Source organism: Sorex araneus, chromosome X (assembly GCF_027595985.1).
Source record: "Sorex araneus isolate mSorAra2 chromosome X, mSorAra2.pri, whole genome shotgun sequence".
Classification (NCBI taxonomy): Eukaryota; Metazoa; Chordata; class Mammalia; order Eulipotyphla; family Soricidae; genus Sorex; species Sorex araneus.
This window is the reverse complement of record NC_073313.1, coordinates 83,896,851-83,924,663: the sequence shown is the minus strand read 5'-3', so window position 1 is coordinate 83,924,663 and position 27,813 is coordinate 83,896,851. Positions and strand designations below refer to the sequence as shown.

At 39.9% G+C, this 27,813-nt stretch overlaps 2 protein-coding genes across 2 annotated transcripts in view; one reads left to right on the top strand and one right to left on the bottom strand.

Moving 5' to 3' along the window:
* The window catches only part of STK26 (serine/threonine kinase 26), a 55,434-nt gene extending 41,072 nt beyond the window's left edge, over nt 1-14,362 (top strand). Inside the window, exons 5-12 of the mRNA XM_004606368.3 lie at nt 4,918-5,026; nt 5,121-5,278; nt 7,583-7,768; nt 9,108-9,256; nt 10,813-10,906; nt 11,339-11,401; nt 11,484-11,620; nt 12,608-14,362. Coding sequence (XP_004606425.1) covers nt 4,918-5,026; nt 5,121-5,278; nt 7,583-7,768; nt 9,108-9,256; nt 10,813-10,906; nt 11,339-11,401; nt 11,484-11,620; nt 12,608-12,632 — 921 coding nt within the window. The 3' untranslated portion in view covers nt 12,633-14,362. The remainder of the gene's footprint in view (nt 1-4,917; nt 5,027-5,120; nt 5,279-7,582; nt 7,769-9,107; nt 9,257-10,812; nt 10,907-11,338; nt 11,402-11,483; nt 11,621-12,607) is intronic.
* A 3,298-nt stretch (nt 14,363-17,660) lies between these two features.
* FRMD7 (FERM domain containing 7) overlaps nt 17,661-27,813 on the bottom strand; it is a 76,199-nt gene continuing 66,046 nt past the window's right edge. The window contains 5 exon segments of the mRNA XM_004606370.2: nt 17,661-19,591; nt 20,944-21,019; nt 21,135-21,203; nt 22,803-22,966; nt 26,652-26,747. Coding sequence (XP_004606427.2) covers nt 18,497-19,591; nt 20,944-21,019; nt 21,135-21,203; nt 22,803-22,966; nt 26,652-26,747 — 1,500 coding nt within the window. The 3' untranslated portion in view covers nt 17,661-18,496.

The following is a 27,813-nucleotide window of genomic DNA, read 5'->3' as shown; positions in this document are numbered from 1 at the left end:
GGGGGTAAGGCACTTGCCTTGTGTGCCACTGACCGTAGTTTGATCTCTGGCACTGGATGGTCCTCCCAGCACTACCTGAAGTAGTTCCCAAGCATTGCTAGATGTGGCCCAAAAATTCAAATAAGACAAAATCTAGAATCTAAAAAAAAGGCACCTAAATTGCTGCCCTGGTTGACCGGCTGATATTTGTCAAACCATTTTAATTCTCTGGCTTAATTTCCTTAAATGTTAATTAAATCAATTGGACTCATAATCTGTCTAGTTTTTTCTAGCTAGAAAATTCAATAATATTGTGATTTAATTATGAACTTCATTTCACTGGACTTTTTCAAGAGAGCAAATGATAGGGAAATAGTACTATTTCTTCTCCAGGTGTAGTTCTTACAAATGAATGCTATTGCTCGGTAGATTGATGAAAGAATTAAGCTTAGAGGATGACAGTTGTAACCAGAAAACAAAATGAGAGAAAACAAGACGAATACTGAGCAGAGTGAATTAACACTTTAAAGTAGTATCCTTGGCTGGGACTGTGGAAGATCATCTGCCTTGCACGTATGGGATCCTGGGTTCAATTCCCAGCACCACATGGTCCTTCAAGCACAAGCAACCCCTGAGTACCAAGCCAGGAGCAGCCACCACCTCTAGTTGAATGTCATTTAAAAACAAAGCGGAACAAAGTAGTGGATCAATTATAGACTATGATCATGATGTACAATTTGTGTCAACATTATAGAGTATTCCTCCAAGATTCTCTTCTATTCTTGAAGATTCTCTCACAGTATTTTTTGTTTTGTTTTCAGTTTTGGGCTACTCAGGTCTTACTCCTGTCTCTGCACTCAGGGATCACTTCTGGTGGGCTTGGGGGAACCATATGGGATGCTGAGAATCAAACTCGTGTTGGCAGTATTCTGGGCAAGCTCCTTACTTACTGTACTGTAGCTCTAGCCCCTCCCTCAGTTTCTTGAAAAAATTCACATGTGAAAACTTTGAGCATATTGCACATTATTTAAATTTTTAGGCCGTCTCTCCTAAAGAAATTGCTGTGAGCTACAACGAAAACTCATATAACATTGTAAATAGAATGAAACATGAGCATCAATTAAAAAGTTGAAATCAAAGTACTACCTGTAAGAGAAGGCATAACATAACATGCTGCTATCAGTCAAAGGAGAGTGTGGAAAAGCCCCAAAGTTCATGTGCATGTAGTTTTTGAAAGACCAAATGCTGTGCTTTTGTATTAGCAACCTCTTGTTTCCATTTGCCTTGGACACAGAGCAGGAGTAGCCCCTAAGCACCATCAATTGTGGCCCCCAAACAGGGGTAGGAGCATACTGCATTGGAAATACAATCACTTTCAGGGTACTACTTTACTCTCTGGAGAGGGTTCAATCTCTGACACCTCATCTGGTGTCACACCCAGACTCCACCAGGTGTGATCCCTGACTACAGAGCTAGGAGTAGACTCAGCACAGGCAGGTATGCCTCCAAACAAAACACATACCAATAAAATCACTTTCACCTACTTTACCTGCATTGTCTTTCCAACTTCTTCCCCCAGCTTCTTTTCTCAACCTTGTCGACACATCTAAAGAACCATTTATTTTTTTGCTTCTTGGGTCACACCCGGTAATGCACAGGGGTTACTCCTGGCTCATGCACTCAGAAATTACTCCTGGCGGTGCTCGGGGGACCATATGGGATGCTGGGAATTGAACCCGAGTCGGCTGCGTGCAAGGCAAATGCCCTACCTGCTGTGCTATCGCGCCTGCCCCTAAAGAAACATTTTTAACCACAAGATTTGTGACAGTTTCCTAACAGTCACCCAGAATATACCAACTATACTATCATACCTTTTCTCCTGTCATGAAATCTCTTCCCCACCCTCCTGTGTCTAGCATCCACGTCAACTGATACTTTACTTTTACTGAATTTGAAACTTAAGCATAAAAATGCCATGAAAGGTAGTGGATACTTAAGACTGCCTTTGCATTTTTTTTTTACCATTTTCATTGAGGTACTGGAAATTATAATACTGTTAATCATACTTTTCATGGATATGTCATTCTACCACCACACTTACCACCAAAGAGCTCTCTTTGTTCCACCAGTGTCCCAAGGACCACCCTGCTCCCATGTAAACTCAGTTTTATCAGGCCATCATCATCATCATCATCATCATCATCCCATTGATCATTGAATTTCTCGAGTGTTCTCAGTAACGTCTCCATTCGTCCTAGCCCTGAGATTTTAGAAGCCTGTCTTTATTCATCCTTTCCAGTGGTGCCGCATTTCCAGTGGGCTCTTTCAGGCTCAGGGGAATGAGACCCGGCCATATTTCTTTTTTGCTTGTTTTTGGTCTTACTGCTGAGTACACCCAGGAGTGCTCGGGGCTTACTCCTTATTCTGTGCTCAGGGATCACTCCAGGTGGAGCTTGGGGGACCATACGGGATGCTAGGGATTGAATCCAGGTCAGATGCATGCAAAGCATATGCCTAACCACTGTACTGTTGCTCCAGCCCCTGAACTCAGTTCTATAGACAAAATCTTCAATTCTGATAATTTTGACCACTTATTGTTCCTTTACTATAAACACACACACATATATTTAATCTCTTATTTGGGATGGTTCTCTCTTTTATTTATTTTTTTTGGACAAGATGACACCTATAGACATAGGTGAATGGAGCAGTCTACCTGAAATTCCACAAAATTGTAAAGCAATGATAAACTGATAAGTAAAAAAAATTAAGTATTGTATAGGTAATCATTGTATTACTGGTGTCCTGTTGCTCATTGATTTGCTCGAACGAGTGCTAGTAATATCTCCATTCGTTCCTGTAACATTCAGGGTCAGGGGAATGAGGCCCATTATTGTTACTGTTTTGGGCATATCGAATATGCCACGGGTAGTTTGGCAGACTCTGCTGTGCGAATTTCTGCATTTCTCTCTTCCGGGAACTTTGTTTTATAGGCTCTGGATCTTGGCCGTTGATGAGATTACATAAATGCTAAAAATTAATATGAATAATTCTGTTCTAATACAGTTTAAGATTTACATGAAGTGGGCTGGAGCGAATGCACAGTGGGTAGGGCATTTGCCTTGCATGCGGTTGACCCAGGTTCTATTTCCAGCATCCCATATGGTCCCCTGAGCACCGCCAGGAGTGATTCCTGAGTGCATGAGCCAGGAGTAACCCCTGTGCATCACCAGGTGTGACCCAAAAAGAAAAAAAAATATTTACATGAAATAGATAAATCCTACATATGTAAAATTTAGTAACAGCAAAGAGTTAAATTTTGAAGGGAGACTCTGAATAGACCTATAGAAGTATAAACATTTGTTTTTCTTTAAATAAAAATGTATACTAGAGTTATACTGACTTAGCAAGACTATTTTAAGAAGTCTTTAAGAATGAACATAGTACCGATGGGTACTGGAACATTGAATGACTGAAACCCAATCATGAGCAATCTTGTAACTGTGTATCTCACAGAGATTAAATAAAAAATTAATAGTACCTTTTTTTAATGAATTCTACCCTATTAAGAAAGTGAGGCTATACCTACTGAGTTTGCAATATTTTCATGATGAGATCAGTGATAGTAATAATCTTACTATGATATTCATCTTTTATTTATTTAGTTGGTAGTATCTCAGAATTTCATTTCCAGTAATAAGTAAAATATTATCCCATTTTTTGCCTTTTACAATTACTTTCATCATTGCTACTTAAGTAGAAACTCTTGGGGCGGAAGTTGGTAGACCTGAAAGTAACTAGCTAATGTTCCCAGGGAAAGGCACCCATTGAAGTAAGGACTCCCTGGAGTATACTATGTATCCAGACCACAGTTAATATTCAATGGTGAGGCAGAAGTATGGGTTCTATTTTAAGCTGTTAAATTTCTACATGAAAGTGCCCTTTATTCAGAATAAATATGGCATTCATGAAAGATGAAATACACAAGGTGCCAAAGAGCTGTGAATCCCTCCCAGTGTGAGGCAGAATGGGCAGTGTTTGATTTTCACCACCTCTTTCCTCCTTTTAGCAAACAGAACCCTACCTCAGTTCTGACTTTGGATCCCCACCCTTTCCTGTAATAATATTGTACAGTCCACTGTTTGTGTTTTATGAGGCGGTACCAGAATTTTTAAATAACCATTTATTTTAAAGAGAGATTTTTCAGATATTCCATTACAAGTTCTCCTCCTGAAATCTAATCATTGCTTTCCTTGTATTCCAGTTGGAACTATTGGCTTTCATACAGGGAAGGGGAAAGAAAGGGAAATGTGTTACATTTGTATGGGAAACCTCTGCAATTTGATCATTTTTCTACAATGAGAGTATGAGTAGTTTTAATTATGATATTCCATGCAAAAATTTTAATTTGATTCTCAAGCAGCCTTCTGCTTTATAATATTATTGAATCACATAAATTTCAAGAACTGTGCTTCAGCTCACCTATATAATATGATCATATTGGGTTACTGTGGAAATCTTATGGGCTGTGTGATCGAGACTCACTTCAGCATAAATTTTTAATAACTTCTCAATGGAAGATGCCGAACTGTAAGTAGCTGATTTCTTTATTTCCTATTTGAAAAAGAAGGTGAATTCTAGCATGATTTAAGCATATTTGTATATCTTCCATGTGAATATTTAAGAACTTCAGGATCTGGAGTGCTTGTATTATCTTTTAAGATTAAATCTAATCAGGTAGAAACAGTTTCATCCCTTTGACTTGATTTTTACTTGCTTCCCTGCCTTTTACATTTTCTCTATGTTTGTTTAAATATTGATCTAATAAGCGAACTGCTGCACATATCAAAGTGATTCCCTTATTTCAAAGATAATATTGAATGTGAAGTTTGTTGTTCCAGACTTTTATGTGTGTATATTGTGTACTTTTCTTCGAAGCTCCGAGCTGGCCCATTTGATGAGTTCCAGATTGCCACCATGCTAAAGGAGATTTTGAAAGGTCTGGACTATCTGCATTCTGAAAAGAAAATTCACCGAGACATAAAAGGTATGCAAATGTCTAATATGGACTTGAGAAAAAGAGATGTATTCTGAGAAACATGAGAGGTTTTTTTTTTTTCATTCTTTTTTTTTTCTCCTAGCTGCCAATGTCTTGCTCTCAGAACAAGGAGATGTTAAACTTGCTGACTTTGGAGTTGCTGGACAACTGACGGACACCCAGATTAAAAGAAATACCTTTGTGGGAACACCATTCTGGATGGCCCCTGAAGTTATTCAACAGTCCGCTTATGACTCAAAAGTAAAGTCTTACCTGTGCAGACTTTTTTGGACAATGAATTTGTATCATTACTTATCATTATCCTTTTTTTAAAAATGTTATTGAATCACCGTGAGATAGTTACAAGCTTTCATGGTTGGGTTACAATCTCACAATGATCAAACACCCATCCCTCCACCAGTGCACATTCCCCACCACCAGTATCCCTGGTATACCCCCCTTTCCCATCCTCCCTCTGCCTCCATGGCAGACAATATTCCCCATACTTTCTCTCTACTTTGGGGCATTCTGGCTTGCAACACAGACACTGAGAAGTCATTATGTTTGTTCTATTATCTACTTTCAGCATGCATCTCCCATCCCAACTGGTTCCTCCAGCCATCATTTTCTTAGTGATCCCTTCTCTATTCCATCTGCCTTCTCCCCTCCACTCATGAAACAGTCTTTCAGCACTTTTCATTATCCTTTAAATGTTTGTTTAAGATGGGGCTCTCAAACAGTGCTCAGGGGGCTGAGGGGGTTACTGCCAGCAACAGTCATGGGGATTGAATGGGTTGAATGCCAGGGCTCCAAGTTAACAAAATGGTCTAAATATCCCATTTTTGAAAGTTTTCCAGGAGCCAGTATGTCAAGTGTTGGCGCTAAATTAGTTACCTAGTCCATTTTGGAGTTGCCTGCATCCCAAATGGAGAAGTGAAATTTTCTCTTCCTTTACTTTTTTGTTTTCTATCGCCCTCCCTCTGTCCCTCTCTCCCATCCTCTTTTCTCTCCTCTCTTCCCTTCTCTCTCTTTTTCTCTCTCAATTTCCTTCTCCCTTCTTCCGCCCCTTCTCCATCTCTGCCCCTCTCCCTCATTCTTCTATTTGCTCTTTAAAAACTGTTGGTACTGGGCTGGAGCAATATCACAGCAGGTAGGGCGTTTGCCTTGCACATGGCCGACCCGGGTTCAATTCCCAGCATCCCATATGTTCCCCTGAGCACCTCCAGGAGTAATTCCTGAGTGCAGAGCCAGGAGTAACCCCTGTGCATCGCCGGTGTGACCCAAAAAGAAAAAAATAAAACTTTTGGTAATAAGCCATAACTTAGTGCTTATAGAGTTTAGACCTTACTTTCTTCAGTTGCCTTCCATACTGTCACATACAAAGTTTTCCGCTGTCTAGTCCTCATCTCTAGACTCAGTATTAATCTCACTCTTCCATGTTCTGTCTACTTCAGCCCCAGCAGGATCATTGCTGAGCCTCAAATATAACAAGTACACTCTGCCCTCACAACGTTTGCCCTTGCCCTTCCCTCTGCCTGCATGAACATTCCAGCTGCTCCTCTACTTAAACTTCCTTATACACTGTATCCTTCCCTAGCCATCTGTTTATACTTGTAGCCTATTTTTGTTGTTATTGTTGATTCACCCCAGTGGTACTCAGGGTTTATTCCTGGCTCTGTGGTAAGGGATTACACCTGGCAGTGCTTGGAGGACCATATGTGGTGCCTGGGATTAAATTTACCCTCTGTGCCATCTCTCCAGCCCCCACCATAGCCCCTTTTTTGTTTTGTTTTGTTTCGGGGCCACACCTGGCTATGCTCAGGGCTAACTCCTGGCTCTCCCCTCAGGGATCAGTCCAGTTGGGCTCTTGGGGACCATATGGGGTACTGGGGACTAAATCCAGGCAAAGCTGCATGCAGGGCAAATGCCCTGCCCACTGTACTGTTATTCTCAGCCCCCCATTTGTAACCTCTACCCCATCATTCATTACTTCCTTAACCTGCTTGCTTATTTTCTTCCCAGAACTCCATACAATGTGACATCATATTACTATCCTGTCTTTTCAATAACACATTCCTCAAGAACATGGAGTTTTTATGTCATTTATTCACAACCTCCATCCTCAGTACCTGGAATATGATGCCTAGCAAATAAAAATGGATTATCAATGAAAATGAATTAACACCACATTCCTTGAAGCACTTCTTTTGTCTTTTGGGTTTGGGGACCACACCTTACAATACTTAGGGATCATTCCTGGCTCTCTGCTCAGGAGTGACCCCTGGTGTGCTCAGGGAACTATATATGGTGCCAGGGATTCGAAGCCAAGTCTGCAGAATGCAAGACAAGCACCTCAACCCCAGTATTGTCTCTCCAGTCTTCTTGAAGCACTTCGTTTTTTCAAGTGGTGGGGAATTAGACCCAGATCACAAACATGTGAGGCGTATGTGCTGTACAACTGAGCCACATCCCTGGCCCAATGACTATCAGGGTCCACCAGATTTTTTGTGACAGTGTATATACAAATGCAGTGCCAAGGTAATCATGCTTGTTCTTTCATTTCAGGCTGACATTTGGTCCTTGGGAATTACTGCTATTGAACTGGCCAAGGGAGAACCACCCAACTCCGACATGCATCCAATGCGGGTTCTGTTTCTTATACCAAAGAACAACCCGCCAACTCTTATCGGAGAATTTAGCAAGTCTTTCAAGGAGTTCGTTGATGCTTGCCTGAACAAAGATCCATCATTTGTGAGTATCTATTTCTATCATTACTCTTTGTGTTCTATTATCAGATCTATATAAAGCAGATCTTTTTCCTATAATGTGGAATATGATGCATATGAAGATTATCTGAGATCCATCCAGGACGTTGTTTCTTCCTTATACATTACCAATTCTGTTATCTTTCTTAACAAGATACTTATCTCCTATTTCCCTTCCCCCTGCATCTTCTTTTTTTTCAGGTGCTTGCTATCTTCCTTATTCTGTTTATCATTTGCTATTTCAGGGGCAAAGATATTTGAGAAATAAGTTCATTTCAGAGGATATTATTATTAAAGTATTCACCATGACTTTTATTCAGCTATTTTATTTTTCATGAATTATGTGTGTTCCGCTGTTTTTATAATATAATGTTTTGAAACACCAACTTGAAGTTATATACTTTTCCCAAAGACTAGTGAGACCCACTTTTTAACTTGCCAAATTTTATTAGAGTTGTTTTGATATTTTAAAAATAAAGTTGCATGGTGACTTCCAGAGACCAAAAGTATATAAGAACCCAGTTTGATATAACAATTTTTGTACTCTAGAATTTATTTTATTTTTAATTGATAATCGGTGGTTTACAATATAACTAATAATGGTTTCTCATGCACATAATTCTGACACTACACTCATCAGTTTACCCACCTCCGTCTCCCAAGGGCCCCAACACCCCTCCCTTTCACAACCCCCCACTCGACCCAGTTGTGTGGATCAGTTCTTCCATTGTGTTGCCTTTGGATCTTAGTTGCTATCATTTCTGTGTGATACAGCTGTTCTTTAATTTGATGATGAATACTCTAATATCAGTAAAATGCTAGGGGGAAAACATCCTCCAAAGCACCGGGTACTTGTATGTGGGTAAAGTGTGATTTGATGCTTAATGGATTAACCTGCATGGCGGGAGGGGGATGACAATATATGCACAGGTAATAGCAACATTACAACTTTCCTCTTTTTTTTCCAGTTTACACTAAATGTGATTAAAGTATATGGACTAAAAAGCCAATTTCACTTTATGTTCTAAATCCTACTTTGTGTTTCTCTGCCATTGAGAAGGTTCTGCCTTCCAGTTTGCTGCTTGCAAGGTTGGCCAGCTTTTGCTCATTGGGCTTTATGAAACAGGTTTTTGAACATAGTGAATGTAATTTGGTTTCTCTGGCCTTCTTCAAAAATAGAGTTCGCAATGATCTGTAGCATTTCAGTTGTCCTCATGTCTATATTTTTTTACCTTTCAGCTTAAAACTCACAATGAATCCCTATCACTCCCAAGTAATTCTAAAGAGCCTAGAAATAGTCATGTACTTTTCTTTTCAACCCGTAGCGTCCTACAGCTAAGGAACTTCTGAAACACAAATTCATTGTAAAATATTCGAAAAAGACCTCTTACCTGACCGAACTGATAGACCGATTCAAGAGATGGAAGGCAGAAGGTCACAGTGATGATGAATCCGATTCTGAGGGCTCTGATTCGTATGTATCAAATACTTAGTTTTCTTGTAGATAGCTAGGTTCTGATTTCTCTCGCATATATAAGCCAGATTCATTAGCAATGGAGTTAAAAATTAATAACAGTCTGTGGAATACAATGAATTGGTAAACACGTTGTTCTGATAGTGACTTGCTCTAGTTTTAAATGGTCTTGGTCTAGCCCCTAGTGGATACTTGAGTATATTACAAAAATTTGGGAACCAGGTTTGATTAATGGTGTTACACAGCTTACTGTAATTGTTCGGGGGTTGTCCTCAGACTTTCTTGAAAACTTGCAAAATCTCAGTCAAGAACTGACCTCCAGAACTTTCCCAATTTGTACAAATGTGTGCTTTGACCAGATTGTTAGCTTTCAATATTCTCCTAGATATCATTTGTATCCCCAATAAAAGTTGTAGCATCTTCTAACTGGAGTATTTACACAAATATTTTATTTTATTTTGAGGGCTTGGGGCCATCCTTCACCGTGCTCAGGGCTTACTCCTGGCTCTGTGTTCAGGGATCACTCCTGATGGAGATCGATGGACCATAGGTAGTGCTAGGGATCAAGCCAAGACCATCTGCATGAATGGCGAACACTTTATCAGATGTACTATCACTCAGACTCTATGTGAACTTTTTTGCATCATACCCGCCACTGCACAGGGATTACTCCTGGCTCCTGCACTCAGGAATTACTCCTGATGGTGCTCGGAGAACCATAAGGGATTCTGGGAATCAAACCCGAGTTGGCCGAGTGCAAGTCTAACACCCCGCTGTGTTATCACTCTAGCCCCCTCTATGTGAACGTTTTAACCTCCAGATCTGTAGTTTAATTTAAACTAGGAAAGTTTTTAGCCTACACTAGGATTGAGTTTTCTACTGGGTGAGTTGAGACAAAAGCAGCACCAAATTTCTTTCGATGATACCCTAACACATCTACATTTATGAGAAACTCTCAGTCTTTGAAAAGGATAAAAATAGAGCAGGGTAGATTTTGTTCCCTCATTCTAATGGTTTTTGATCCTGACTGACCATCAGAGTCATTCAAAGTGCTTTGAGAAAAAGCTACATGTTACTCTTTTTTTCTTTTTGCTTTTTGGGTCACTCCTGGCAGTGCCCAGGGGTTACTCCTGGCTCTGCACTCAGGTATCACCCCTGGCGGTGCTCAGAGGACCATATGGGATGCTGGGAATCGAACCCGGGTCAGCCGCATGCAAGGCAAACGCCCTACCCGCTGTACTGTTGCTCCAGCCCCCCACATGTTACTCTAGAGGAGATCCTGATCCATTCAGTGAGGAGAGATGAAGGCAGGATTTTCTGTGTAGTAAAGGGTCTCCACATGTGATCCTGAGGCTTGCTTGAGGGTTGAGAACAACTGCAACTCTGTAGTAAACTGTCTTATCTCTCTGACTCTAAGATCAAATGCTTTTTCATAGTGTGACTTTTTTTCACATTGGGACAAGTGTCTCTTCAGTGTTCTGACTGCATTAAATTGATACTTTCACCAAGCTGAATAATTTAGGAAGTTATAAAAGTGTCTCTGACGGTCTCTTTAGGGAATCCACCAGCAGGGAGAATAATACTCATCCTGAATGGAGCTTTACCACTGTGAGGAAGAAGCCTGATCCAAAGAAACTACAGAATGGGGCGGTATGTACATGGAGATGAGCACTTCTTCCTGATTAGACTTTTTCAGATTATATACTAGGATTAGGATGGCCAAGAATTGTTACAATTTGCCATTTCTAAATGCCTACCTCACTGCATCCATTGCATGCTGCATTTTGAGCTTATTAAGAAAACATCATGGATGTCATAAAAGAAGGAGTTGGTCACATTTTTAAGTTTTTTACCTAGTGATACATAAACCCAGTGCAATCATGTGTACTTATGGGAATCCTAGAAGGTAAAGGTCTTCTGACTGATGATTGGGAATTAATGATGGCAAGAAAGCATGGGAAAGTACCTTATATTTTGTATTTATTGGTTAGGATTCAAAGTAGTACACGTTTGTTATAAAAGAGCTAAGCAAACATGATTATTCTCATCTCATGTGTATAATGTATAATTATTTTCTTAAAGGAGCAAGATCTTGTGCAAACCCTGAGCTGCTTGTCCATGATAATCACACCTGCCTTTGCAGAAGTAAGTGCAGATTAGTTAGCTTTGGATAGCTATTCTAAAGGACATAATAATCTTCAATGCTATAGCTATTGATCTCTCTCAGCTTAAACAGCAGGATGAGAACAATGCTAGCCGGAATCAGGCGATTGAAGAACTTGAGAAAAGCATTGCCGTGGCTGAAGCTGCCTGTCCTGGCATCACTGACAAAATGGTGAAGAAGTTAATTGAAAAATTCCAAAAGTAAGTATGTGGTGTCATTGAAAATTTAGTGTGTCATTTCTTGTTGGAAGTAAGTTTATGAAGCAACTGTAATTAGCTTGATTCAGTCATTTAAATTATTCTAATGAATTCATGTCTCCATAGTCATTTTCTTGAAAAAAAACATTTTAGATTGTGCCCATCTTACACATTGGCTTTGAAACTATTGCTTTCAGGCATTTCAAGGTAGTTTCCCCAAAATTAAATAACCTTTTTATTTCCTTTTCCTGCTAATAAGGAGCATAGACAAAAGTTTACTGGTCCTATTGTTATTTTCAGGAATACATTTTTCTTGCCACTATGCTCATCAGCCACTATTCACATTAGTTTCCAGTGTAAACCTCCTAAGTTTAACCCCCATTAGCAAAGTTAAGGGAAGAATTACAATTAACAGAACTCAATAGAAACTATAAAAGGCCCTAGTGTTTGGCTTTAGTGTCTATACCATCTCTTAAAATGAAGGTTTATATCTTTGTTCATAGTCGGTGAAATGCTTACATTTATTTTAATAATTTTGTTTTTAAATAAAAGTTTGAGAATGTGTACACACACATACAACAAAACTCCTTATCTCAAGCAAGTTTTAAGGTAATACTAATTTTATTTTAATACTATTCACTCTATGAAGTGATGAATCTTAATATTTCTTTGTATGCGATGGAGTTGGGGCAACTACCGAATCATAAAAATATACACTTATAAATATTTCTACCAGATATGGCCTACTTATACTAATAAACAAAGATCATAAATCCCGTAGATTTGAATGAAAAACTCACCCTCTCTTTTCCATTGTGGCTAAAAGTCAATTGAAAGTTGTAGAATCGGGTACAGAAAGTATTTCTGAACTTATATTTTATCATCTTTTTGATGAAGTAGTTCAGTTTGCCCAGTTTGATACAGGGTTCATTTAGATTAGAACTAAATACATGTAGAGCTTTTCAGTTTAAATATTTCTTCATTTTATAGGTGTTCAGCAGATGAATCCTCCTAAGAAGGTTTTATTAGTGGCTTCTGTTTGGTATGGATCCAGAGAAACCCACCAAACCTACTTCAAGCTTAACAATGCTTAATTCATAAGTTTCATGTGCCTTTAGCTCTTTGCAACATTGATGTTTTGGAGAAAGCTACTCAACTATTTTGCTAAGTGTTTTCATTTTATATTTTCAAGAGATTGTTTTGTAAGAACTGTCTTTTAATACTATAGTTTCGCCTGTATTCTAGAAAAATGTTGAGATACTTTTTTGTTTTTAAGTATCATTATTACTTAATAGGATGAGTACCTTTTATGTTTTGACCTTTTCTCATCTGCACACTCATAAAACTTATAAGTTTTTCAAATTCATCCCAAATTTTTACCTTTCATAAATCATTATGCTTCAGAATGCTTTTTTTTAAGTTTTAGCACAAACATATTTTAAAAATGACTGTTGGTGGGAAGATAGAAACAGGTCATACCTTCTTGCAATAGATTTTTCTGAGCTTTTGGAAATGAAACCTGGAAGTGTGTTGACTCTTCTACACATTTGATAAGATATTCTTGGCATCTCAATGATGATCACATTTGAGAGCCCCATGTTTGAAGCATTTGTGAGTAAACCGTAACAACAAAGGTAACTCTTCTCTTCGGAAGAGACAATTAACCGGTTTTCTAACATGGTTGGAATTTTATGTTAAATACCATTTATCCAAGGATGGATTTTTGGTACTACTGCAAGAATTAGATCAGGCTTCATTTTTAAAATCTTCAATTCAAATTGTGTATCATATGCTTAGATTTGGGAAGCCTAAAACACTGATGATCATGTAATTACATACCTGATCAGTGAGTATTAATATAAGTAACAAGAGCATATGTTTGTCATGGTAGTGAAATGTCCTGTAAACTATTTATGGACTTCGTTTTTCCTAATTATTAGTACTTAAGCATCAGTTGTTCATTTTTGAAACTGTATTTAAGTGACCATTGTGTAGTTCATGTGAAAATAACCATAGTACAGGATGACTTCTGTCTGTAGAATGGTGAGTTAGTCTGTACAATTGGTTTTCAGTTATATTTATGGTACTGTTACATGAGTAATACCTTTTTTCTCTTAAACTCAATATATATATATTATGCCTGCCTAAGTTCTGAACTGGGTCTCTATTTCAGTAGTTGTAGAATTATTGATATTAGTTTTAATAGTTAATATTTTGTTGTTGGGATCTGCAGTTTCGTCTTTGCACAAAAGTCATTTTTAAAAATATCAGTAATTGCCAAATATTGGAAGAAAGATGTTCTCCAAACCATTTTTAACCAAAATGACCATTATCTTATTATTTTGTAATATGAAATGTCCTTGAATAAGTTGTGCCATATGCCAGAAATGTTGTTGTAATTGGTGCCTATACCATAACAATTTTAACACATTGTGTTTAGAAATAATTGTTCAGTTAAAATTTTTACCTGCAATGTGACTAAAACCCAAATCAGTTTATAATTAATTGGTAAAGATCTGGAAGTAATTTTGCAGCACATTTCATGAATGAAATGAATATTTTTGTAAAAGTAAAGGCAACAAATTTATAAATTGAATACTTAAGCCTCTATAACACAACCACACCACAAATAGAAATTGTATTGCTTGTTTGTTGTTATTAGTCCTGTAAACAGTTTCTAGACAAAGTATACTCTAGTGTTTGTGGGGGGGGGAGTGAAAAATAAATATTTAAACTTTGTGGTCATTAATGTTTGTTTTCTTGAGTAGGGGGAAACGTACTATGGTATCTCATTGTCTTAATTTCTTTCTCATTTTACTTCTCCTTCATACTTGGGACTTTAACACCAGAAGGAGATGTCCATCTTACACCAGTGAGATTGGCACATAATCAAAATAATGAGAACAATCTGTGTTGGGAATGTGGTAGAAAAAGAACTCTCATCCACTGCTCATGGGAATGTTTTCTGATTCAGCCCCTATGGAAAATAGTATGTAGGGTTCTCAGTAACGTTATAGTTGAGCTGACATACCACTCAGCAATTCTTCTTTGGTGCATTTACCCCCAGGACAGAAAAATATTCATTCAGAAGAACATGTGCACCATTATTCATTGTAGCACTTAGTACTACAGCTAAGACTTGGAACCAACCTAGAAACCAAACAACAGATCAGTGGGTAATGAAGATGTGGTGTATATGTATACAATGGAAATGGAATACTATACAGCAGTGAGGAGTGATGAAATAATTCAGTTTGCTGCAACATGGATGGAACGGGAAGATACCATGTTAAATGAAGTAAGCCAGAAGAAAAGGATAAAGACAAGATGATATCACTTATATGTGATATTTAGAGTAACTGGGTGAGGAAATGCAGTGACTTAAAGGGAGATGCCTAGATCACCCTTGGTCCCTAAGTATAGAGAAGAGAAGGAAAGATAATGAGTGGAGAGTGGGGAGAAGAGACAAGAGACAGATGAGAAGCAATGGGGGCAAGGGTCAAGGTACAAAGGTGGTGTTAAGGAATGATAGAGCTACCTATTCAAATCAGAGTCAACAATACTGAAATCATGAGAACCAAACTTAAACAGATTTTAAAAGGTGCCTGTTGAGATGGGGGGAGGGGAGGGGGGTCAAGAGAGAATCTGGAAACACTGGTTTAGGGAAGATGAAACTGGTGGCAAGATCTGTGGTAGAACATTGTCTAAAGCCCAGCTATGAATAACTTTGCAAATCACAATGTCCTAGCACTGTCCTAAGCACTGTTGTCCCATTGCTCATTGATCTGCTCGAGCGGGCACCAGTAACGTCTCCATTGTGAGACTTGTTACTGTTTTTGGCATATTGAATACGTCACGGTAGGTTGTCAGGCTCTGCCGTGTGGGCAGAAGAGCTTGCGGGGCTCTTCAAGAGGGACAGAGGAATCGAACTTGGGTTGGCCGCCTGCAAGGCAAACGCCCTACCCGCTGTGCTATGGCTCCAGTCCAAATCACAATGATTTCATAAAATAAAACTTGAGGGAAAAGTAAGAACAGAAATAAAAATTTTAAAAAGAAATGAAATCTAAATGGTAATTGCTACACTTAAAGATGATTATGGAGGCAGGGAGATTGCTTAAAGAACTGGGCTGTGTATGCCTTGCACCTCGAGGCCCTGGGTTTAGTCCCTTGTACTACATGATTCCCCCAATCACAACCAGGTGTATCCTTTGTGGCCCCTTAGCATCACAGGGCCCAAGCAGTACCCGTTTACCTGCTCTAAGCACTGATCTGTCTGGCCAGGGATGGCGCCTCACTGCCTGACTACTACTTAGGACCAACCTCTCTGCCCAAACTAAAACAACAGTAATTAGAGCTGTAATGAATATCTGTCCTAGTTTTTGCCTCCTGTTGAAATAAAGTGAAAGAGTCGCTTTTCACATACAAAAAGTTCTAGGTTGAAAAATGAATTTTGTTGTTAAATGTAGTTTTCGAGGAAATGTTATGCACATTTCCAACTCATAGTTCTCTGGGGAAAGCAAATTTCACCAAGACTTTCAGAAATTGAGGTGAGAAGGTACAAACAGCAAAGAGGATTTGGAGATTTTCCTACAGAAAAGATGCACTTACCTTTAAGAACTTAGCAGAGAGTCCCAAATGTACGCGTTTTATCATCCCCTCCCAGGTTTCCTTCTGACAATCCAGCTTCTTTCAGTTAACGAACAGAAAGCACCCACTAGTTTCACTGAGTCTGTGACAGCACCCCACACACATTGTTTCAGTGCCTCTTCCATGGGGGAGGGGAGGCAGTGTCGCTCTCTTGGGAAATGTGGATCTGTAGGATTACTATAGAGGTGACTGAGCTTACACATGGTCTTATTAAGTAACTATTCTAAACTAATGTGCCACTGGTTATGTGTACAGGAGCAGCAAGAAATGTATTCGAATGAGGGAAAGGGCTGAAGCAAGACATGTTATAAAGGACTTCCACAGTATACAGAGTAAGGGAGAGTAAAGAAATAATTCCTCTACTGAGTCATAGGTTTAAAGCTCTTGTACAGGAGTGATAGGACAGCAGGGAGGACATTTGCCTTGCTGGTAGCCAACGTGGGTTCAATCTTCTGCACTACTTATGGTCCCGAGCCCTGGCAAAAATAATCCTTTGCAGTATCTGTATTGCAAACCATAATGCCCCAAATGAGAGAGACAGAAAAAGAGAGAGAAGAAAAGTGCCTGCCATAGAGATAACAGGCTGTGGGGAGGAGGGCTGGAGGGAAACTGGTGACACTGGTGTGGTGGGAAATGTACACTGGTGAAGAGACGTCTGACTGAAACCCAATCATGAACAAATTTATAACTGTGTGTCTCATTGTGATTCTAAAGAAAAATTTTAAATACTAAAACCTTCTCCCCAAAGGATCCCTGGGATCAGAGCCAAGAGTAAGCCCTGAGCACCACTAGGTGTGGCCCTACAACCAAAATTTTTAAGTAAAAAAAATGGTTATGTCTACTCTTAAAATCAATCGATGAAATACTCAAATGGAAAATTATACTCTCCAGGAGTCATAGTAAAGAAAATCAGAAAGGGTCAAGAATAGAATCTGTGGGCTGATAGGCGAGCATGCACTTGACCTGGGTTTGATTCCCAGCACCACATGGTTCACAAGTACAGCCCTTAAGGCCCCCAAGGGCACCAATAAGTGAGGCCCTGGGGGTTCCCAGCATCCCTGGTGTGACTCAGATGTTACTGGCACCCAGGGTCTAAGTAGCATTACATCCTCAGCCCTCAGAATCACAGGTAGGACTCCCGGACCTCCTGAATACCACTTGGGAGGCTACCAACCGTGAAACAAAAACAACAACATAATGTTGGTGCATTAACTCACTTTGGTTTCCGTACTATTCTTTTTTTTCTCAGCTAGCCCAATGTTACCACTTCTCCATGCCTAACTATGCATTTGCACCACCTCCTCCAATTTTTTTTCTGGTTCTTCTCTTAATAGGCTAGAGGCAGCTACTTCTGCAATTGAAACAAAAGGAAGATTATACATACCACTTATTTTGTTTAATAAACTGATTTTCATCACTCTTTATTAAAATGCCATTCATTTCATGTCTCACTTAAATACATGCAACCAGTTATGACAATACCTTACAGGAGATAATAGATTAAACAAATCAACACGTTAACTTTGAGCTTTCACTACAGGTAATAGTTAAGATGAGAGGTAATTTCCAACATTTTTATATTCTCATGAGGCATAATCCGGCTTTAGAAATAGAGGAATTCATGTATTTCTCAATTTAGAATTTCTCCAAGTCCTAGATGCATCATCAGCAAATGTGCTTTCATGAGGACCTATTTTGTTGCTGAGGTCCATACCCCACCCCGACACATCTTTCAAAAATTGGCTTCTGTAATGTGGAACACGACCTCTATTTAACAGGATCACCATGAAAATAATAAGTACCAATACCTTTACTCATAGCACTGTTTAAAATGACCAGCCTGTTCACAATGTACTAACTCACTAAATGAGCTCAGAAGCCAAGTCTGTGTGCCTAAGCATACTTTCTCCATCTTCAGTGTTGAAGAACCGAGCCTTCATGTTGAGTCTCTATGGAGAAGTGTATAGTGGACATGGCCAGGGCCCACCTCATACCAGCACATTTCTGGTGAGCAGAGGGCATGTTCCAGAATCCCTTCAAAGAAAGAAGATTTGAGCTCGGTGCATGAGACAGGAGCCAATTTTTATGCGTGAGGTGCCCAAACTTTGAAGAGTCCCTTAATGATATCAGTATGGAGTAACTAAGAAAATGGTGTCTCTAAGACATTTGCTTATTTTCCACCAAAGTTTGTAATATGGAACTGGCCCTAAAATGTTCACTGAATTAGGTGTTTTAAGCTAAAAAGTAATTATATGGTTTTAACAAAGTCCTGTCTTCCACAGCGGGTGTATTAAAAGAAACATCTTCCTCTTCCTCTTCCAGCTGTAGACTACCAGAAGACAAACGGATTCTGGTTCTAGGTGATCTTATTCCTTTGCCATACAAAGGGTAGTAGTCTGTTTTAAGAATCTCTGACTCAGAATCACTGGATTCACTAGCTACATACCTCTCTGCTGTTCCCCGGTCCATAACAACTGGTGGAAATTCCTGCTCAGTCAACATGTATGTAAACAGGTCGGCTTTACGACTCAGGGCAGGACAAGGTCCCAAAGGTCTAAATTCGGACCCAAAAGGAAAACGAATCATTTTCATATCTGACTGACTCTGAGACCGTTTAGGGGTTTGCTCCTGAATGCTGTATGCAAAGACATCTTCTAAATTAGAGTCTTCCTCTTCTTGAGTTACATTGGTATTACTCCTACCACTAGTCCTGGCCATAGCTCCTTGGAGTTCATGGTAGCCTTGTTGAAATCGCTGCACTCTGATATTCCTTGGACTTCTTTTGGCTGGTTTCATAGCAGCCGGCTCTCGACATCTGTCTGGCCTTTCCCTTTCCTCTGCCATGATTGGAGAGCGTCTGGGCACCTGGGGAGGCCTGTCCACGTAAAAAAACACTTGAGGGGGCATAATATCCACCTGCTGACCAGTACAAGGAATATAGGGCACATCTGTGTATGTTAGTTGCCTTGCTGGGCTCACTTTATTTGGAAGGCCAGAAGATGTGCTCATGTGACTGTCAGCAAACTTATAGCGTGTTTGGAAGGAGCTTAGAGGACTCCTTTCCTCAAAGTAGTCTCTGGGATCCACATCAGGATCAGGGTCAATGTTAAAGACAGGGTCTGTGTAAAGAAAAGGGAAAGAGCTGCTGCTTTGGGACTGATGGAATGATATGGGGTCTGCCTCTGGCTTGGAACGCTCCAGCTCCGCTGCGAATGTCACCTCCACTGCAGAGTTTCTCCGTCTGCTGTCTAGCACTGGCTCAGATACGTGCACTCCATTGACAGTTCGGTAGTACCCACCGCCATACGCTAGCCTCAAATCTTCCACCTGCAGAGGAAAAGGACATATTTGGCCAAAGAAGGGAAAAGCTATTTGATCGGGGTGAGGGCAGAGATTTAAAGTAGTCTTGAATTTTGCAAAGGCAGTGTTCTTGGCAAGCTATTTCAACCCATGTTCTAGTGCAGGGCTGATAACTACAGACAGAGTAATAACTGGTACTACAAGCCAATTCATGTGCTTAAAAATATATAACTCTGACTGGGTAGATAGTACAGAGGTTTATGCGCTTATTTTGCATGCAGCTAACTCTGGTTTGATCCCCAGTACCACCTAAGGTTCCCTGAACATCACCAGGAGTAATCCCTGAGCACAACCAGGTGTGGCCCAAACCACCTTCCCCCAATATGCAACTTTCCCCTTTTCTCATTGTCACCCCACTCCTAGACTCTAGTCCCTTTATGTATTTACCCAGTACTGTACCTCTAACAGTATGATTTAGAAGCTACGTAAATGGGGTTGTGGTCTGGCTCTGCTATGTATTTTTACACAAGGCTCTTAACCTTCCTGCTCCAACTTCCTCCCTATTTCCTTTAAGAGAGTATCAGGGGGTTAAGAGAGTACAGGGGGTTAGGCATTTGCCTTGCCCAGGCTAACCCTTGTTCAATTTGCCAACAATGCATATGCTCTCTTGAGCACCACCAGGAGTAATCCTCAAGCAGAGGATGTGGCTCAAGAACCACCAAAAATATAAAAACAGTAGCAAGAACGGACATGAACGGCATATGAGGTTCATATATTAGATGATATCTTTCAGCATTAAACCTCTATGATGCCTTCCAGATAAAACCGGCCTGTCACTTTAACCGAAGACATGATAATTAATGATACTCGTACTTATTCTTTTCCTTTTAGAGAGAGAAAAACTTAACATGTTTTGTAATATAAAATTCTAATGAAGTCACCGTCTCACAGTTCCAAGAGAATAGCACTTTGACCTTCAATTAAGTTATAAAATTATTCAGCAAAAGTATTTTAAAACCTTAGCCCCAGACCTTACAGCTTCCCTAAGAATTAAGACATTCATAAGTTTAAAAAAGCAGAACTCATCACTTAAATAATACAAAGCCAGAGAAGGTAATTAGTATTTTTATTTTGCAATATTTTAGAATTACCAATTGTCTTTGAAAATGTGTCAGATCATTTCTAATCTTTAAAATGCATGCCAGTGATGGCTCACGAGTCTCCTATTGGCTGGAAAGACAGACCAGCTAGACCTCTCCAGGAGGCTCACCTACACAAATTGATCAACCTCTTTCCACGCTGGAGTCAAAACTTGGGAGCATTTAAAATGTGGATGCATTACTTTTGTCTAAAAAGGTAGAAATTTCTAGAAGCCTTACTTGTTTTGACACATCAGAGAGGATGTCTGGTGAGGACCTGCACTGCCGTTCATGGTACTGAGAAGGGTAATGTTTCCTGAAATTCCCAAATAGAACAAGCTGAAATCACATTTACTGGGATACAGTATACATAAAAATCTCCAAGGTAAACTTAAAAATGATCATGAGAAAGGGCAAATGAAACCATGTACCTTTCAAAGGGCAAGTTCTTCAACCTCCCCTTTTTTCCATATTCCAAAAGTTGCCTTTGGGTTCTCCCACTATTGTAAAAACAAGATCAAGATGTTATACACGCTAGTCAGACACCAGTAGACTATTAATATTCAAAGGTGTCATGTCTTATTGAGTTCAAACGCATTTGTATGAGTGGCATATGCCATTCGTTAATGGTATACCATTACATTAATGGCAATGCCCACTTGTCCAAGGATCAGGTATGGAGCACTCTTGGCTACTCAAAACCCATCATTTTGTTTTTTAATATATATATATATATATATATATATATATATATATATATATATATATAAGAGCCAGAGAGAGTACAGTGGTTAGGGTTATGGCCTGGCTTGTAGTCAACCCAGGTTCAATACCCGGCAACCTATTTGGTGCCCTGAGCCTGCCAGGAGTAATTCCTGAACATCTAAGAGTAAGCACTGAGCATAGCGTGTGTACCCCAAAACACACATATATAAAAATGTAAAACTCTTGTCTAGAAAGCTGATACCCTCCTTTAAAGACCTTTTCCCTATCTCCCAACTTACACGTTTCTAAAGAAGCAATTTATCTGGTTTCCCAGTCTGACAGAGTGGAGACTTGAGAAGGGAGAGGGTAAAGGTGAAAAAGGGGAGAGAAGGAGAGAGAGAGAAAAAAGAGACAGAGGGGAGAACTAACTAAACAAGAGAGGGCTGCTCCAGTCAGCCATACATTAGCAAAGAAAGCCAGCTGACTGCTGGGAGAAACACGAGAAGAAAAAAAAAAGAAATCAGAAGAATAATAAGACCCCAAAAGCCTAAGCCATTCATCACTGAAATGCAGGCATTGACGTGTCTCCCCCATCCTGAGGTCATCGTGACTCTACAGCTCCCTACAGAGACTAAGTGATGTTTATAATAACTCAGGTCACTAAGAAAAGGGCAAAATAGGCTGTTTAAAAGAAATTTGGAGTTTGCAAAAATACATTTTGGAAAGGTTCCATAAAAAATACACACATTTCAAAAAAGAAAAATCTCAGTTCTTACTGGGGCAGGTTGCCACCTTTGGAGAAAATCGTTTCTGAGAAGCATTCAATTAGAGTGTTATGGGTACATTAGTTTACTTTGTTTATATCTAAGCTAAGAGTTTTTAACGCTTTTACAAAAGAACTCCTACATTGCTAAGTCCACGATAAAAAGGTCTTTTTCCACCTAACTTTTATTTCTCAAAATTTACCTTTATAATGCGGAGCCCCTCTTGCAACATTGTCCAACTCTTTAAATGCCAATAGCCCCTACAAAACTTTCTCACACTCTCTTTTACCCAAACACCACCGCCTCTGCAAAGCTGTTGTTACATGGCTTTCATCAAAGGGAAACAACAGGCTCATTGAGAATGATTTCTCAGACTGCATATGCCATTCCTTTGGTCCGTTGTGGCTGAGATTCTGATTTAACCTCTCGGGCATGGTAACCCTTTCTCCTGCTTCCCAGATGGAACGAGTGCTTGAACGTGTCACACAGAGAATAGGTAAGAAAGGATATTGTCTTTGAAGTGATTGACATGGGTTATTTATTGCTTCTAGAAATCAAGTCCCTCCTACTGCTTTCCAGAGATGGAAAAGTTGAGTACACATAGATCGCCTGAGTGCAATATGTCATTACCTATAGCGGAAACTGGACCCCTTGCTGCAGAGTAGGGTTTTGGGTTTTGATTTGGGTTCTTCAGAAAGTCTGAAGAATGCATGGTACTCCACACAAGTCTTCCAGAAAGCCTTGCAAGCATCCCGGCTGGCCATGGTGAACTCCAGTGTATCTTTGCACAACACCTGTATAAACCAATTTTCAGCAAGCAAAACATCCTTGATGAATATCAAAGATCTTCAAATACCAAAGCATTCCAAACAATCCATCCAAACAATCCATTCCAAACACTGGCCCACACGCCTTCTGACTTTCCACCTGGGTCCCTGCAGATTTCCCTCCGACTAAAACCAAATGATTGGTGACCTTCTGAGAAACTGGTCAGGCCCAAGAGCAGTCTTCCCTAAGAAACAACTCTTGCTTTTCAAATTTCTTCTATCTCAAGTGTTATCATTTTTGCTCCCTCTTCTCGGCCAAGAAGATTTTTTATGAAGTTGTAAATTTGATGAAAACGAACACGAAAGGGCATCCTTTCAAAGTTCTAACTGACCAACAAGAAAGGGCAGGGAGATTTCCGGACAGACTGCAGGTTTTTGAGGATGATGTTATGAACACAAATCCAATTTATGCACCCTATACAATACGACTTCCTCTCCATGCTGCTTTGTTCTATGATATTCTGTATCATTCACTTGGCATGTTATCATGCATGTAGAGGAACTTAGCCTTCCAGACATTAAACTCACTCACTATATACCTACTTTAATAGCCCTAGATTACATGGCTTTTATAATGCCCAAAAGTAGAGATTATGAGGAATATTGTCTGCCACGAGGCAGGGGGAGGGTGGGAAAGGGGGGGCATAGCCGGGATATCGGTGGTGGGGAATGTGCACTGGTGGAGGGGTGGGTGTTTGATCATTGTGAGATTGTAACCCAAACATGAAAGCTTGGAACTATCTCACGGTGATTCAATAAAATAAAATTTAAAAAAAAAGATTACATGGCTTTTGTGCAACCCTATTTGTAATTTTTTATTTTATAAAGTAGGACTTCACTGTATCACTGTCCTCCCATTGTTCATTGATTTGCTTGAGCGGGCACTAGTAACATCTCCATTGTGAGACTTGTTGTTACTGTTTTTGGCATATCCAATATGCCACGGGGAGCTTGCCAGGTAGTTCACAAAATTTGATTACATTTAATATTCAAACAATAATCCCACCACCATTACACCTTCCCACCACCATATTTTGGATGTTTCCACCTCGAACCCCAGCCCCTGCCCCAAAGCAGAACCTAAATAATTTATTTTGTATAGTTTGTTATGAAAAACCGCTGAAAATGCTACAAAAAAGTTTCCTTAGAGGAAAGAGTGTGAAGATTGTTGTACTTCACCGTGGGGCCATTAAGTCCTTCTATAAGAGATCACATATGTATATGATATATACATACCTCTCAGAGAGCCCGGCAAGCTACCGAGTGTATCCCTCCTGCATGGCAGAGCCTGGCAATCTACCCATCTACCCGTGGCATATTCGATGTGCCAAAAACATTAACGATAGGTCTCATTCCCCTAACCCTGAAAGAGCCTCCAATCATTGGGAAAAATGAGTAAGGAGAGGCTGCTAAAATCTCAGGTCTGAGTGTAATAGAGACGTTACTGGTGCCCGCTCAAGTAAATCCACGAACAACGGGATGACAGTGATACAGTGATACAGTGATAAGAGATCACTAACATGTTGTTAAAGGTTGAGCCTTGTGTGATTTCATATATATATATATATATGTAAAAATATATATACATATATATTTTGGTTTTGGGGTCACACCCGGCAATGCACAGGGGTTACTCCTGGCTCATGCACTCAGGAATTACTCCTGGCGGTGCTCGGGGAACCATATGGGATGCTGGGATTCGAACCCGGGTCGGCAGCATGCAAGGAAAACGCCCTACCCGCTGTGCTATTGCTCCAGCCCCTGTAAAATATATTTCTAAGATTGGTTGCCTCCTACTTTGAACCCCATCAAATGTGGTGCAGTACTCTTGGATTATGGGTAGGGTGTGTGGTACAAAGTGTCCAGGAATAGGTTCCCTCATGGGTGAAGCTCAGCCCGAACATGTGGAGAGTGGCCGTGAGCGTGGAGACAATTTCTTTCTGGAGATTTTCGGCTGCCAGGATTGGATCCCTGGGGGTGGGGAGGGGTCTCCCACCCCACTCTGGGGCGCCCCGAATGAAACTGCTGTGGTCTGGTTATGGTCAGTGTCATGTTATGCTCCCTTCAGGTAGAGGTGGGAGCATGGTGGCCAATGTTGAGATGGTGGCCGATGTTGAGATTATCTGGTGCCAGCCAGAGGTGGCTTATGGGTGTGACTGCTGGCAGCCCTATTTTTAAGGACCCCATGGATTCACTCTGCTAACCTCCCTTTCTCACTTCCTCCCAAGATTCCTAGATACGTTTCTGGGACTCTTCATGAGTTATTCACTGAATACTATTCTGAACTCCTTGAACACTTTTGTAAGGTCAGATCCAGAGAACAAAGCTCAAACTATTGACTTTTGCAGGTCAAAAACTTACTGACACAGATTATTTCCTTTCTTGTCACCTATATAGTCATCTAATTAGTCATTTATAGAATCCCTTCCAGCACCATTTCTCACCCAGCACAATGTAGCCTTGACCAATGATTGATTCTTTTGCTCACATTCCATATCCATCCACACCACATCCTGCTCTGGTTATAGTAACTGTTCAATCACTTTTGCTTAAGGAAACATAATTAAAATACCTATGAAATGGAGCACATTACAGGGAATAAATGTGTCATCCTTCTGGATAGGGTCACTTCCAGTTGAGTCATCAAATCACTTAATAATTTCCAAGGTGACTTGTGTTTCATACCAGTCATCTATTTTCTTATGTTTTCATTCTTTTTTGGTCCTGAACAATTTATTCTTGTTTCACATTTTTTAAATATTTTTAATTAAGCATTGTGGTTTACAAAGTTATGCATAGTTGGGTTTTAGACATACAGTTTTGCAGCACTGATCCCACCACCAGTGTGTAAACTCCCTCCACCGATATTCCCAGGTTCCACATTTTATCCCCCCTCCCTCTTGACAGACACCTTTCTAAGTTTTAAGATTGGTTGTTAAAGTGGAGTCTCTTGACTTCAGTTGTTGTTGACTCTGTGATTTGGGTATTTGGCTCTTCTATTCTTTAACACTGCCTTTGTGGTGCCACACTCCTGTCCCATTGCTTCTCATCTGCCTCTTCTCCCACTCCCCTCCACTCTGTTTTTTCTTTATTTTTCCCCCATATACACTGGGGCCAAGGTTGATCAGAGCATTTGCCCTTTGAAACATCACATTCCTTCATCCAGTTATACTAAATATCACATAGAAGTGAGATCATCCCATGTTTATTCTTCTTCTGACTTACATTCTGAACTGTCACTAAGAGTTCTTAGGTATTTGCCTTTCTTACAAAAACATTACTAAAGATATGGCTTTTAAATATATAGATAGGGGCTGGAGGGATAGTACAGCGGGTAGGTCGTTTGCCTTGCGCTCGGCCAACCCGGGCTCGATACCCAGCATCCCATATGGTCCCCTGAGCACGGCCAGGGGTAATTCCTGGGTGCAGAGACAGGAGTGACCCCTGAGCATCACTGGGTGTGACCCAAAAAGCATAAATAAATAAATAAACAAACAATCAAACAAATAAATAGATAAATAGATAGAAAAGGGAGCACATCTGCGTCTTCCAAGATCAGAGATCTTTCACCAGGCTTAACCAAACCATCTGCAGAAAAAAAAGATATCCCAAGCAAACTGAAAGTGAACACAATTACTTAAAAATTACTTACCAAGATGTTGGCATGAAGTTTGATGAGAAAATGCTTTCTCTTAAAACTCAACTTTCGAATTTTGGCCCAGTTGAATGTATTGATCTTTGTATTTCCCTATAATAAAATGCACGATATAAAGTTTTGATATAAAGGTCAACACAAGCTGGTTTATAAGACAAGTCTAGCCTGTTAGAAAATCCATGCCATGAATTTATGACTGTAATTAACCTATCTTTTGCATTGTATTATTTGGTTCTTCTGTACTAGGTAGAAGATGTCATCAAAGAAGGCAGATGGGGACATAAGACTGCTCTGAAATGTGAAGCAAGAAGGGATGTGCTAAAGTGGGGGTGGGCTGGAAAGTTTCTAACTAGGATATGAAGATCACAGTACAAAGAGGTTACTGAAAGAACTTCTCTAATATCTTCTTGTTGTGTTTCTACATTCAAATATATTTAAGTCCTATATATCCAACTATCCCATATACACAAACATTTTCAATAGCTCCTCACTGATTGTATTATAAAGTTTTCCCCACTGCTCCCCCAAACACCCTTATGTCCAACTCTGTGCCGTGCCTTTTTTCCAGTAGTTCTTATCTCCTTCCCTAGTATGCTCCTTCCCATAGTCATGCCTTCTGCCAGCCCTTATGGCAACCCCCACTCAGGACATTCTATTTAATTACCAAAGCTCCTTTCATTTCTTACTCCTCTAAGCTCCCTTAGCTATCTTGGACACCAAAAAAACTTAACTGTTGGGTGGCGGTTGTTTATATATATCAAGTATCAAAGGTATGCTAAGGGATACACACATGTGTGTATACATATTTGCATATATATATGTGTATTATATGGAGAGAAAGGACTCATTTCCAACATTATCACTCCTATCTCTGTCCCCAGTTAGCCTATATAGGTAATCACATGTTAGCAAGTAAATACCACTGACCATCGAAGACTTATTATCTGATACTGACCACTCTTTGTTTTTTTTTATTAGTCAATCACCATGAGGTACTTTTACATACTTACAAACATTCGTGTTTGTGTTTCAGTCATACAATGATTGGCTATCCATCCCTCCACCAGTGCCCATTCTCCAGCCCCAATGATCTTAGTATCCCTCCCACCCTCCCACCCCCTCCCCCTCCCCACCCTGCCTCTGTGGCAGGGTATTCCCT